The sequence below is a fragment of the Rana temporaria genome, chromosome 7 (assembly GCF_905171775.1).
Source record: "Rana temporaria chromosome 7, aRanTem1.1, whole genome shotgun sequence".
Classification (NCBI taxonomy): Eukaryota; Metazoa; Chordata; class Amphibia; order Anura; family Ranidae; genus Rana; species Rana temporaria.
This window is the reverse complement of record NC_053495.1, coordinates 152,401,822-152,417,378: the sequence shown is the minus strand read 5'-3', so window position 1 is coordinate 152,417,378 and position 15,557 is coordinate 152,401,822. Positions and strand designations below refer to the sequence as shown.

The 15,557-nt window shown below is 41.4% G+C and overlaps 1 protein-coding gene across 11 annotated transcripts in view; it reads right to left on the bottom strand.

Annotated features, from left to right (window-relative positions):
- The window catches only part of LOC120945771 (pre-B-cell leukemia transcription factor 1), a 184,359-nt gene extending 169,099 nt beyond the window's left edge, over window positions 1-15,260 (bottom strand). For 3 of the 11 annotated variants that reach the window (XM_040360156.1, XM_040360162.1, XM_040360164.1), the window contains exons 1-2: window positions 14,739-15,258; window positions 2,483-2,509 (exon numbers count right to left, since the gene is read on the bottom strand). In XM_040360156.1, coding sequence (XP_040216090.1) covers window positions 2,483-2,509; window positions 14,739-14,929 — 218 coding nt within the window. In that variant the 5' untranslated portion in view covers window positions 14,930-15,258. Of the gene's footprint in view, window positions 1-2,482; window positions 2,510-14,738 lie in introns of all 11 variants that reach the window. The other 8 variants (XM_040360159.1, XM_040360163.1, XM_040360165.1 and 5 more) reach the window with 4 other exon arrangements.
- Between the last annotated feature and the right edge of the window lie 297 nt (window positions 15,261-15,557).

Sequence of the window (15,557 nt, the reverse complement as noted above, 5' to 3'; positions counted from 1 at the left end):
CATGATTTTTTTTCAGCTGCTGTAGTGGCGCTATACCGTCGGATTTGCCGCGGGATTTGGCTGCTAGCAATGCGATATTAACCCCCGCTAGCAGCCGATAAAGGATTAATGCAGCCCGCAATGCGCCTCTGCAGAGGCGTATTGCGGGTGGTATTACTGCGGTTTTAAATGGGAAGAAGCGGTATACATACCGCTCCAAAGATGCTGCTAGCTAGAGATTTTTTCTCTCCTGCCAGCGCATCGGGCTTTCACATTGAGGTCGCTTGGCAGGAGTTTTTCAGGTGGTATAGCAGCGCTATTTTTAACGCTGTACCGCCTAAAAAACAAATCAGTGTGAAAGGGGTCTAAGGGAAAATTCCTTTGCAAAGTTAACAGCCTACATGACTTTAGTAAAGCAACCCCAATAAGGGTACCGCCTTTCAATAAGTGAACTAGCAATCAAGCATTGTGGGAAAGAAACCGTTAAGCCACCCACAGACCAGCAAATCTTAGCCAATACGACAGACGGGCAAGAGATCCGCCCGTTGACTAAAGCACTGGGACCCACTTCTGTTTTTCAGCAAACTGGCTAAAGCACCACAAAAATTTGAAATTCGTCTACACCTGCTTAGGTTTCCAATGACAAAATAAATCAGCCCAGCCGACAATTCATTGTTGAGGAGGAGAAGGAGGAGAAGGAGGGGGGGGGGGGGGGGGGGGAGGACATTGGCCATGCTGTCTTTGTCCAACCAATTGCAATTTCTGCCCCGAAGGCCTCATTCACCTTTAATAGAAAAGGTGGCACAATAGGAGCCCATTTACTTGGGATTGTATAGGGTTAATTAAGGTTATACATTAGGTTAATAGGCAAATATAAAAAAAGGATACTGCAGCTTTAAATTCAGGATCAGCAGCAAGCCAATGGGATGCTGGGGGAAGGTGCTTGAATCCGTTATAGGGAACTGCTGGGCTGGGAATTCCCCTTTTCCTAAAAGGAGCACCGGCTGAAGCGCTCCCTCCCTCCCTAGTCGCGTGCGCTATTATGTGGTTGGGTCACCCTGGATGTCTAGGGGGGACATTTTATTTCCATGTAATGCTGCTTGGGTTCTGAAAACTAAGCAGTTACACACATTTTTGGTTCCATTAAAGTTATGCCGTTTTGATGGTGAATAATAAAAGAATATATGGTTATTTTAATTTCATATGTTAAACCAATAAGGTGCCACAGCCATTTATTGCCAAACTTTTGGTTGGGTATATTTATTTGGTTGTATCTGGAGTAAGTGATAGTTTGAATGTGTGTGGCCTACAATCTCAGTACTTTGCAGACATGAGATGCCCTACTTGGTCGTGTATGGGTAAACATTCTCTTCATGCCTACCATTACACCTCTAGACCTGGTTTGCCAATAGGCACATGCATGGACTGTCCACTTGTTATCCTTCAATATCATTTGAAGCAGATGGGGGGGGGGGGGAACTGATCACAACCATGTTCAGCCAGTTTAAAGTGGAGGTTCACCCCAAAAAAATCTATTTTTAACATTAGATTGAGGCTAATTAAGGGGAGAAAAAAAAACGGGTATTTTTTTTAAATCAATGCCGTACTTACCGTTTTAGAGATAGATGTTCTCCCGCCGCTTCCGGGTATGGGCTGCGGGACTGGGCGTTCCTATTTGATTGACCGCCTTCCGACCGTCGCATACAGCGCATCACGAGTTTCCGAAAGTAGCCGAACGTCGATGCACTGGCGCCGTATAGAGCCGCACCGACGTTCGGCTTCTTTTGGCAACTGGTGACGCGCTGTATGCGACCGTCGGAAGTCAGTCAATCAAATAGGAACGCCCAGTCCCGAAGATCATACCCGGAAGAACATCTATCTCTAAAACGGTAAGTACGGCATTGATTTAAAAAAAAAAAAAAAATACCCGTTTCTGCTCCCCTTAATTAGCCTAAATCAAAAAAATTCGGGTGAACTCCTGCTTTAAAAGGTAGGCCATTTAAAAGGAAAAAAAAAAAAAAAAACTTTTGCCACACAAAAGAAAGATCCAACACCATTGTTTTTTTCATGCTGCACTACAACTCAATTTCCATCTAAGGGCCAATTGGCTGAAAAGAATCATTCAGCCATGTTAAAAAATAAAAATTATTCCAAAAAAAAAAGATAAAAAGTATAATTTTTTTTATAAAAATATTATAATATCATAATACCCATCTATATATCAAACAGTTGTGGTTACTCAATGATTAAAACTATACAGTTAACACTTATTACAAGTGATGTAGAGAAAGGGCATTAGAGGATAAGCAATTATTTTAGCTTATTTCCGCCTCTCAAAAAAGCTAAATCCTACAAAAAAAGCATGCCAAGTATTGTATTCTAGCTGCTGATGAATTAAAACACCCAACTTCTTCTGGCAAGAAAAAATAGCCATAAAGGGCTTGCAGGGCAAATCGCAGGTTTGCTTCAATTCCCCATCTCCCAAGCAGGATAGTCACCTTACCTTTCACGTTCCTGCCGATCCATGCAGCTGTTGGGAAGAAAGAAAGAAAATAACTGGCACTTTTGAGTGTGGAGGAGCATACGACTTATAGTGAACACAGGTCTGCTTCTCCCACTCCCAGCGCTGAACAGGGCAGTGGGGGGGTGTAAAGAAAACGCAAGTGAGCATGTGCCTCTAAAAGGGGGAGGAGATAGTAACAAAAACCTATAATGTTCCATGTATTGGTCAAGACAGGTTCACTTTAAACCCATGTAAAGACAGTCAGGTGTGCATGCACAGGCTGACCATTTTACAAGCTTTTAAGACATGCACATAGTACTAAACAGATTACTTTAGGGATTTTTCTTTTTATTGAATTAGCAAACCTACCTGCGTTTACAAAAATCTGCAGGGGAGGAGCTGCCGATGTAAAAATTAAAGGGGTTGTAAAGGTTCGTTTTTTATTTTCTAAATAGGTTCCTTTAAGCTAGTGCATTGTTGGTTCACTTACCCTTTTTCTTCGAATTCCCTTCTAAAATGTCCCCCCCCCCCCCTTTGTCTGAATTTCTCACTTCCTGTTTCTCCTCAGTAAGCTTGCCCCCATCATCTGGCTGGGGGTTAGTCAGAACAGCTTACTGAGGAGAAACAGGAAGTGAGAAATTCAGACAAACAAAACAACATTTTTAGCAGGGAAATCGAAGGAAAAGGGTAGGTAAACCAACAATGCACTAGCTTAAAGGAACCTATTTAGAAAATAAAAATCGAACCTTTACAGCCCCTTTAAAAAAAGGATAAGGTCACCTTTGGAACATGTTCAAGCTCCTGCCTCCTCCCTGTGACAGCAGGTGAGGGATCTTTTCCCTGCACCCAATATCATAATTTAAAAACAGCACAGACATGAAGGGCTACACCCACGTCATTCATTCACACAGTTCTATGATTGAACTATAAGTACAGGTGGCCTCTGACGGCTTGTAATTCTCAATGAACTGAAAGGGCGCTGGTGAGCATCTGCAGGATCCGGGAATTGCATCCACGAACTGCCAATCGAGGATGCAATGCCTTACAGGCTACAGAGTAAAAAAAAAAAAAAAAAAAAAATTTATAATAATAAAAAAAAATAAAAGTACTTTGGTTTTACTTTACTATTTTATATATAAAAACAAAAAAATCAAATGGGTATAGCCATCACTTTGCCCATCTGCTCTGTTGTTCAGAGTAGCATTGTGATTTCAAATATCAATGATGCCAACCAAAAAAGGGGCATGCCTCAAAGCTGCCTTTTACACAGTTCTATCATTACCTTGTATGGCTATGCATGGTAAACAGAATAGGCATTGATCACACAAAAAATCATAGGTTACCCTGAATTAGTACGACGGACTAAAAGCAGCCTTTATAGAACAGAAAGTTGACTATTTGTAGTAGTTATGCCTCTATCAATATATCTGTATTCTTTCAGACTCAAATTAATAAATGGACTAAGAGCAAAAACTAAAACTGTTTTACTGTATGCAGGTTAACTAATGGAAATGGTACAAAGGAACTTGCTCTTAGAAGTGTGAAATGAGCAAATAAAACCTTGCCTAATGTTCCCGCTCTACTTATATACATATTAGACCTTCTGTTTCAGTGCAAAGACAATATGCCATGTGAAGGAACCTACATCAACCAATCAGGATTCAGTTTACTATGGTTGGTCAGTTGAGAAATGTATTCTGATTTTCTCCTTGTAGCTATATCTCTCTGGGTTATTTTTATTAAAAAGTAAAATGTATTTATACAGAAAAAAAAAATTCTAATAACATTCAAATACAATATGGAATGTGTATATAAAAAAATTAATGCTTTCAAGATTAAAGGCTAAAAAAAAAAAAAAAAAAAAAAACCCCACACACATATATAAAAAAATAATGTATGTATGTATGTATGTATGTATGTATGTATGTTTTTTATTTATTTATTTTTTTCCACAAAGGTGCAGTTCGCCTTTAATTTGAAAGCATTCAGTGGGCTAGTTCATACTACTTGCATTGGCCTGTAATATATAAGATGGGAATGTCAAAGTAAAAGGAGTTTATCAATTCACAAACCTAGGCAACATTTCAGAGCCACCTATAGTCCCCTTCACCAAAGAGAGCCAATCCAAACCAGACTTTCCAAACTAAAAATTTCCGAAGGGGCAAATTCCAAAATGTTTCGTACGTGAACACAATATATAATTTAAAATGTGTAACTTTTATACAACAAAAATTAGATATGAAACATTGTCAAACAAGAATTTCCAAACATTAGTTTCATCTTTGGTCTCAACTTTTATTCTGTAAAGCGCATAATGGAAAAAAAAAAAAAAAGATCCTGTTTATCAATAATAAAAAAAAAAAAAAAATTACGTATGTACGTACATACACACAGTAATTATATATAAAAAAAATTATAAACCTTAAAAAAAGAAACACTTTGAGAGGCAATTCTTGGGACAGTTCCAGACAAAATATTGGTGCTTAATTTACCAAGGTGTAAACAGCTAAAATGTGTCATGTTCCTATCACTATTAGGGCTCTTTCACACGTCCGTTCCGTTCGTCCGTTTTTTGGACGTCCGTTAACGGACCGCAATGCTTCCCTATGGGCTAGCGTCCGTTAGCGGATGAGCATCCGCTAACGTCCGTTAGCATCCGTCTGCGTTCAATTCCGTTTTTTTTGGACGGAAGAAAACCCTATTTTTCTTCCGTCTAAAAAACGGAACGGACGAAAAACGGACGTTAACGGATGATCCGTTTATCATCCGTTCCGCTAACATCCGTTTTTCTATGTAAAAAGCCCAAAAAAAAAAAACGGATGAAAAAACGGATGGAAAAACTGATGCAAAAACTGATGAAAAACTGATGGAAAAACTGATCAACTGATGGAAAAAAAAACTGATCTGAAAAACTGAACGGACGTGTGAAAGAGCCCTAAAAAGCAGATTTGGCAGCAAATTTTTTATTTATTTTTTTCCATAAAAGTCTGAAATTTGCTACAGACACACAATTCTGTAATCACGGATACTGTCAGTGATGGGAAAGGACCCTCCCACACATCTATATAGGATCAATTCACTAAAGTGTAGCACATGCCGTTATTGCTTTACTGTGCATTGTTTACCAATTCTTACAGCCAAAAATAAAGCTTTCAATTGACTAAAGGTTCATATTAGCTAAATTCTCAGCATGTACAATATATTATTGATTTTTCGGCTGCCTTTTTGTAAAGTCAATTTGCAAAGCCTGCTGCACAGATTCCCACTCAGAAATACTGCTATCTTATGGCTGGCATTAACTGTCAGGATCTGGGAGATATCTACTGAGGGGGAAAAAAAACACACACACACACACACACACACACACACACACACACACACACACACAGAGAAAAAGATGCCATTCCAGAAGGAGAAACATTTTTTTTTTTTAATTAATTAATTTTTATATACAGTATATAAAAAAATATATATATTTCATAGGCCGAATAGCTATTTCATGCTTATTATTATTATTATATCTATGCAAGAGATCACATTTCTTTAAATATTTATTAAAATTTCTAATATCTAAAATTTTAGTTACCAAATAGATAAACAATTCAAAAATTGGGCAACGCATTTATTTAAACAAAAAATAAAATGTGTTTAAACCATAAAAAGTCCTAAACCTACAGTTGAGCAATAATAAGTCACCCCCCTCCCTATAAATCAAGGTTCAATTAGCTTCCAAAAGGAGGAAAAAAAAAATCCTTCCAGATCACCAAAATGCAATTGCCCAATACCCTGGATCAAAAAAAAAAAAAAAAACTGTACAATCCTGGTCACTTAGAAACCAATGCTAGGAGAAAGTTACTGTAGAAAATATGATTTGGCATCTTTGACAATAAAATATAAAGAAAAAAAACTTTTTTATCCCCCCCCCCCCCCATTTCTATACACAAGGCAAAGGGCGCATTTTACACCAGTGGCCACATGTGCTGATGCATTGTAATGACCTACCCCAGAGTTTACTTTGTCATTTTCTTTTTTTTTTTTAAGTTTATTAAAATGTTGCAGGAGTTCATCACAACATCCGGCGCTACTTAAAAATGCAGCATTCCCATTTTTTTTCCCCAGCACATGCAACTTTAGAGAAGTGATGTGAACTGAACTCTTCAAATTGTCTTACCCATGCATTGGGACTGCGTTTGTTGGGCAGGGTAGCCTTGCCACACAGTGTGAATGAGCCCTAAAGATATTTTATCCAAATCGGCAAAGAGTGCCCCAATGATTAAGTAAATCATTTTCCACTGAGCTTATTAATTGGACCATTTAGTTAATTCTGTTGACAGAAAGCACCAGACCGCAACTTTAGTTTTTATCAGACTATTTAGTTGGTCGCCTGGCAATTGCTGTATATCAGGAAAAAAAACAAACACACACACACACACACTGGAGCTATAATTATATATATATATATATATATATATATATATATATATATATATATATATATATATATATATATATTTTTTCATCTGAATGAGTGTCAACCCTGCCATACTTTCTTCAACTAAAGTAAAGGCTGGTCAACGATACCAACAATGCTACAGGTTGCATGAATTTTTTATTTTTAAAGTGCAACATCACCAAAGTGCTCTTTTCAGTTATGTGCATGAGAAGTCACAAGTTGTATTTTATGGAGTTTAGTGCTTTCGTTCAAATTGTTGCCATTTTATGAAATTAAAATTTGGATTTAGCTCCCACAGGATTGTGATTGGTATTTAATTACTAGAAGGGATAATAATATAAAAAAAAAAAAAAAAAGGGAAGAAGAGGAGGACTTCCAAATTTGTGAGGGATATGACCGCAGACTTGCTAATCAGGTCTATTTTATAACGTCAGTAGGGGGGGGGGGGGGTGCAAATTCTGGCGTAGCTGTGCATAGGAACCAATCAGCTTCCAGGTTTTTTATCAAAAGCACTTTCACACTGGGGCGGGCGGACATCTTGTGGCGCTTTTCAGCCACTAGCGGGATGCTTTTAAAAGCATGCCATTGATTTCAATTGGCAGGGGCACTTTACAAAAAAAAAAAAGTGTATATGCGCCTCAAAGATGCTGCTTGTAGGACTTTTAGTTTTATTTAGTGTCCTGCCAGCGCACCGCTCCAGTGTGAAAGCACTCTGGCTTTTACACTGGAGTGAGAGGAGAGGCGCTTTACAGGCGCTATAGCACCTCAGTGTGAAAGTAGCCTTACTGAACAAGCTGAAGTTAGAAGCCGATTGGCCATCATGCACAGCTGCACCAGATTTTGCACGCTCCAATTTTAGTAAATCAACCCCAGCGTTAGAGGTCGAAAATTCAGGAGCCAGCAGACACTTTTCAAGAGGCCAATATTGACAGCAACAGAAAAGGTTTAAAAATGTTTATATATATATATATATATGCTCCAGCTATATTTTATTTAGAACCAGTATTTACTTGTCTCCTGCATTTGTCCAGCCCTGACAATAAACTCAACCCACACCAATCCTTTTTCATATTACCAAGGCCATATTGTCCAGCACTCTACAAATTGTCTGGCGCCATTCACACATCACTGGGTACTCCAGTAGAGCCCTTTCTAGTCATACACGTGCCCACGCACTCTTTATGGCCACAACCTATTCAGATGCTGATTAACCTACCGGCGTGTTCCTGGACTGTGGGAAGTACCTAAAGAAGACTCACATCAACAAGCAGACAACATACACATTAAGGGCCAATTCACACCAGTGCAGCTGTAAAAAACGCAGATCAACGGAAGGACACCTGAAAAATAATAATATCCAATGTTTCCCATTTACACCATAACATTGCATTATAATGCAAAATGTATGTCAACTGACGCCAAAACGCGGATTAAAAACGTGACTATAATGGATGGACATGTACATGCATTTTAGTGCAAGTCAGTGTGAATTGGCCGGAAGTCCCTGTTGGATCTGAACCAGTATACATATAAATATACAAGTCTTTACGTTCAGACAGTTGGCCTTGTTATACATAATAGTAATGGAGTGGTATATTGCCAGTTGTACATTTACAAGATGTCTACAGAAACGATTGCAGCAAGAGCTACCTCACTGGTTCAGCATTGGTATCCTTCTGCAGGCCAGCCATGGCTGGAATTGTTTAATAATGGAAAGAAGAAAGGACATATACACATATGCAAAGGCCGATGATGCAGGAAAACCATAAGGAAGGTCAAAAGCGGGAAGTGAAATAAAGGTGACCTCTATGGGGTTTTTCTTTTACCTCACAGATATTTAGAAATCGCCATTAACCTAGTGTATACATTACATAGATGGCTTAGTGGCACTGGGGTCACCGGTTTGACTCTAGTCAGGACACCATCTGTACAGAATTGGTTGTGCTTGTGTGGGTTCTCTCCAGGTACTATGGTTTCCTCTGTCACACCAAAGACATGCTGGTATGTTAATTGGCCCTCATATGCATGTCTTACATATGCATGTCTTATAGGGACCTTCGATAGTAAGCTCCTTGAGGTCAGGGACTGATATACCTGTAATAAAATTACACTAGAGATAGATGGAATTATATAATTTACAAGCTGGAAGAGTTCTTCCATTGACGGCATTAAGAAAGGCAATAGATATACCATATTTTTCAGGCTACCTGGCTCCTTGGGCCTATATCCCTCTCCGCATATTCCAAAATATATGTCTACGTGAATCTGCAAGTAACACAGATCAGCATGGATTATGCAATGTGTGTGACAGTACGGTGCTGTGACAAACCTCTCATGGGCCGTGCGTTCTACCACATCCCGACTCATTTGCGGCAGCCACAAACAAGCCCTCCACATGACAACCCTAAACTGGTTTACACTGAGTTGCATGACACAAGTCTGGACGTCAGCCTACCACAAACATCAGACAATATGGATCTGGTCATTTCTGGCAACAGCTAAAAAAAAAAAATATTTATATTTATATATATATATATATATATATATATATATATATATATATATATATATATATATATATATATATATATATATATATATATATATATATATATATATATTATTATTTAAATACCTTAGCGGCCTGAAACATGTCACTCCGTGCAATTTAACTATTTAAAGAAGATCGCACAACTCGCCATAATGAGCTAAAAAAGGACAGGAAATCCAGAAGACAATTTACAATGCAGAGTGCACGCAGCTCACAAAAACCACACGTTGATCCTGGACGGACCAAAGCAATTAATTACATTCCTAAATTATTCACAAGAAAATAGTAATTTTCCTGTGTCCATTTATGTTCTACCTGCTGTCGACAAATCCCATTTATTCAAATGGTTTTTAGCTCTATGAAAATAAAATAGTGCATTCTGAAGACATTTTGTTTTTTTAACGCAAATTATCACAATCTTTTCATGGACATACATTAGTAATAAAAAGTGTATATATTTATTATTCAATTTATACACTTTTTTTTTTTATTTATTTTTTCCCCCCAATATGGTGTGCATAGGTTTATAACATCCATGAAAAGTACGTCTTGTAAATCACATTAGATCCTTGTATGGTGTATTAGGTAAATGCAATGTGCTCTGGGTGTACTTTAATTATGAAAAAGAAAAAAGTTGTAGACTGTAAGCTCTTCACAAAAGGTCTATGCACCAAATCTAGCATTATAAAAACAAAGCACCCATTGCATTGTTATATGGGAGGTATGAAATGATAAGTAACATCATTAGCTTTAAACTCAATACCTAAAATAAAGTACTAGATTCCTAAAAATCATGCATGGCTTCTAACACAGCAATGTATTGAAGGCATACCTAGGTTTGCTTGTAAAGTTGCTCTGTAATGTGATTTTACCAAGAGCTGCTTTGTGGCCGTTACAACAAGAATCCTTATCCTATATTAAGTGCTCTCTGCTATCAAAATCAATAATGTTTTGCACATCGCACAGAACGCAGTAAGGATGCAAGACGACGCTTTGTTGTGCTTTGTCCATAGTGGGTCTCATGTGGCTAGGCTTTCATTCATCATAGCCAGGCTCTTGCTCGGCTTGCAGTAATAATTATGTAGATTAAAACATAAAAATCTATCACTGATTTGGTGTACAAGTCCTTTAGGTTTTTTTTTTTTTACATTGCTATAACCCAAGAGAAAAACAAAAGCAAGAGGTTTTTTGAAAGGCAAAAAAAATAAAAAATATTCCATCAATTAGTTACAATTAAGGTTACACTAACACAATAAATGTGTTATAGTGTATATATTTGGCCAGCTAGAGAACACTGTAATGGGGGGAAAAATAAATACAAGAGAGATTTTATACAGTGCATGATTGTCAACGTATGTAAAAAAAATTATATATATATATTTTTATTTTTATTTTTTTTTATTTTATTTTTTATGTAGGGGGTATATTGAGACCTTATATGTGTTTTAAGTATTTTAGTACTGAAACGTATGTAATGTAAAAAAAGATTGATAAAGAAAAAAAAAAAAAAAAAAAAGAAAAAAAAAATTAATAATAAATGGTTGTATCAATTTTATGTCCATTTCTAATGACAGCCAATTAATCTGCCATCGCAGTTCATATCGGCCCTTATGGCTCTTTCACACGGTGACATCGTGGTCCAGCTTCAGTGTCATTCAAAATCGCGGTTGACTTCCAACAAATGACACAGTGAGTGAATTAACGAAGACACCAATGACAAAGTGATCAACAACCACCGATCACCGTGATGAAAAATGGGATGTGTAACCGGCGGCATGAGAACGCCATAGAAAACCATGCAGACACTGCCTGTTGCAACGTCCCTAAAGACTGTGGGGGTCAAAGTTGGAAAAATCCCTCCCAAATTTTTTTAAAAAAAAATTGGAATATATTTTAATGATTACATGGGCACACACCGATGGTTACACGTGCCCTACAATAAAAAATGTTTTTTAATAGATTGTAATTACAGTAGTAACTTATTGGATGCATTTGTAATAAATATCCCAGCACAGTATATTACAAAGGCATTATATACACTATAAAAATAGCATGGAGTTGTTGGTTTTACGACAGTACCCATAAAATGTCATTTATTACAAGACGCCTAAACTCCTGACCCAGATTTAAGGCACCATCATTTTCCTGCAAGTACGACCTATACTATTTTTTTTATTTAAGTTCCCTCCCAAAGATGGTGATATATAAAAACTATACAAAATCTGACAATGCTGAATGTTTTTAACCAATATAGATCACAGGAGAGGCATGGGGGGGGATGGGGGAATACTGATCGGCGCGTTTTGTGAACCTCCTACTACAACATGCATCCTGGAACCAAATGTATCATTTCATCTGGAGGTCTGTAAAACAAGAGCTGCCTACACCACGAAGGAAGGCCCGTAGGAGACACAATGCCGTTGCGTTGACAAGCTAAAAGGAATGCACACTGAAAGGCCTAGCGCAGCAGACGGTAAAGCCTAAAATGGAAAGGCAATAAAAAAACCTGGAATATATTTAGAGGTCAGCTGAACAGTTCCCATTCTCTGGGCAAGGAGAACGTGTTCATGAAGAGTAAAGTTATTCATTCAGATATCGGTGATCCGGAGCGCCGCTAGACCGCTGAATGTTATTCCATCACATTAGGTGACATCATTTCATTAAGTGTGAGGTCAATGACTGAAATTCCCAATACAATACAGGTAACAATGAGATTTCATTGGACGTGGCAGACTTTGAAAACTTTTTTTTTTTTTGTAAAAAGTTGAGCAAGTGCGATTACATCACTTGGGGTAGATTTGCTCTTGGTAGTAAACCTATTTGTATCATCACTGCACAGAACATGTCTGTTCTAGTATTATTGGAGGTTTAGAGATGTGAATACTTAGGAGCTCACCACTCAGTACAATCTCTGAGGCCCCGTACACACGACAGAGGAACTCGACGTGCTTGGAACGTCGAGTTCCTCGTCGAGTTTTGGGATGAAGCCGCCGAGGAGCTCGGCGGGCCGGCTTCTCCCATAGAAGAACGAGGACAACGAGAAAATAGAGAACATGTTCTCTATTTTCTCGTCGAGTTCCTCGGCGGCTCCATCGAGCCAAAAGTGTACACACGACAGAGATTCTCGGCAGAATCCGGGTTTTGACCGAGTTTCTCGGCGAATTCTGCCGAGAAACTCTGTCGTGTGTACGAGGCCTCAGACCTACAATGATGTAGGGCAAAGGCCTGTACAGGCACATCATAATGTGGGTGGGGGGGGGGGAACTCACAACTACGCACACCTTGGCCCAGGATTGCCATCTGTCCTAAGTAGCCATGTGTCAAAGATGACATCTACCTGAATGTAAACAAAAGTACCGTTTCCTATCTAAACAAGGGGTCTCCAAATGGCGGCCCGGGGGCCGGATGTGGCCCTTTGCTTGCTTTTATCCAGCCCTTGAGGCACTAATTCTCCCACTGATACAAGACACTATTCTGCCATTGAACACCAACAATGGGGCACCATTTCTCCCACTAATAGGGCACTATTCCTCCTTATTATACCAACAATTTGGCACTATTCCTCCAACCCAATACCAAATGTGGTGATGTTTACTCCTACTGATGCCAGAAAAATACCCAATCCCGCTGGCAAAAAGATCTGGCGCTGCTAAAGTCTGAAGGACAGTAAATCGGCCCTTTGTTCAGAAAGTTTGGAGACCACTGATCTAGATCAGTGGTGGTCAACCCTCTTGATATAGAAGGACCTCAAGTGTGCGCGTTCAAGACGACGGCCGGGGGGGGCTAAGGGCACGTGGCAAACACGCAAACGGTCATGGGCTACGGGCACGCGGCTAGAAAAAGGACGGTCAAGGGGCTACGGGCGAGTGGCTTGAAGAAGACGGTCAGGGGGATATGAGCACAAGGCAAGTGCTACGGGCACGCTGCAAGAAGAGGGTCAATGGATACGCGCAGGCGGCAAGAAGAGGGTCAAGGGCACGCGGCAAGAAGAGGGTCAAGGGCTACGGGCACGTGGCAAGAAGAGGGTCAAGGGCTACGGGCACGTGGCAAGAAGACGGGCGCACACCAACAAGACGACGGTCAAGGGACTACATGCACATGGCAACAAGAAGATGGTCAAGGGCTACGGGCATGCGGCTAGAAGGCGGTGGTCAAGGGCACGGGGCTAGAAGACGGTCAGGGGGCTACGGGCACGAGGCAAGAAGAAGACGGTCAAGGGCACGCGCCTAGAAGAAGACGGTCAAGGGCTATGGGCACGAGGCAAGAAGAAGACGACGGTCAAGGGGCTGCGGGCACGCTACAGGAGATAGTCGGGGGCTAGAGGAGATGGTCGGATGTGGCAAACAGGAGTTAAAGACATGCTTCCGGAGTAAGTCATAGACTGCAAACACCTTACAAGGGCCTGCTAGAGATCCCTGGAATAGGAAAACACGGACTTCCGCCTGCAGATGTGGCCCTTGATGGGCACCAGGGGTCCAGCGGTGCCCATCCATCCCTCACCCTGGGTGACAGGCAGGCTCTACACCTTCCAGTCACCATCACAGGCCTGGCAGTCACTTGACCTCCATAGTACTTCTACGACTCTACTAAAACTTTACCAGTCGCTGGATCCTGACACTTTATAGCAACATCAAACTTTGCCCATCTGACCGGCGCACACACACACATACACCATTTATTTACCACCTATTCACCGACCGCCACTAAAGTCACCGACCGCCACTAAAGTCACCACCTATTCACCGACCGCCACTAAAGTCACCACCTATTCACCGACCACCACTAAAGTCACCACCTATTCACCGACCGCCACTAAAGTCACCACCTATTCACCGACCGCCACTAAAGTCACCACCTATTCACCGACTGCCACTAAAGTCACCACCTTTTCACCGACCGCCACTAAAGTCACCACCTATTCACCGACCGCCACTAAAGTCACCACCTATTCACCGACCGCCACTAAAGTCACCACCTATTCACCGACTGCCACTAAAGTCACCACCTTTTCACCGACCGCCACTAAAGTCACCACCTATTCACCGACCACCACAACTTTTTCCTGCACCTAGATGGCCCTACAGCTAGCCAGACATTAGAGATGGATATTTATGGGGGGGTGGCCAGGTGTGATGTGTTGGGGGAGGCACACACAGACATTGTATAGGGGGGGGGGCACATATGGAATGGTGGGGGGAGGGGTGAGCTCTTTCCATTGTACAGATAGCAGTGTGTATGGTAGAATCGCTCACCTGGCCTGTGCCTCGTCCAGACTCTGGTCGGTGATGGTCATGATCTGCTGTAATATATCCCCGATGTCCTGCTTCCTGCCCCCCTCCCCCTCGTTGGGTCCGCTGCCATCCTGCATGTGCTGGGACAGGCTGGGGTGAGCGGCCATCCCCACCCCGGGGTGGCTGTGCATTAGCCTAGGCTGATCATCCATCTCCTCCGATCACAACTCTTATTGTTCTTCTCCTTTGTTGTGGCTTCGATAATCCCAGGGCGCACCAATCCGTCCAGATCCGGAGCGGGTCCAGCAGTGGCGGCGGCGGCGGGGCAGGGGGGTGGTGGGGAAGGGGGCAGGATCGGAGGGAGCCTGGCACGGATCGCTCTCCCGGAGGGTGGGGTCTGGACCGAGGCTGCCAACTTCCACTCGGCTCTTTCTCTCTCTCGCTCGGTGTCCTGCTTTTGTTTGGACTCGGCTGTGCTCTCCTCCTCCCTCCCCTCCTGTGTCTAGCCCTCTCTCCTCTACAACTGACACACGGCACAGAATGGAGACCGGGGGCACCGCCCACTCGCCGCACATTGGAGGGCGGGAGGGCAGGGCGCCGCCTACTCTGCGCTGTGATAGGCGGCCTGGCGGGTCGCTTCCCCTCCCCCTCCTCTCCTGTTCTGCTGTCAATCAGTGAGGTTCAGAGGTGGAGAATGGAAGAGGAGAGGAGAGGAGGGTTAACCCTTCACCGCCCGGACACCGCTCTGCACACACCGCTTCCTGCTTCCTCCATACACATCATGATGACATTTCTACATCAATCCTCCCAGCCAGCCAGGAATCCATGACACCCTCCTCC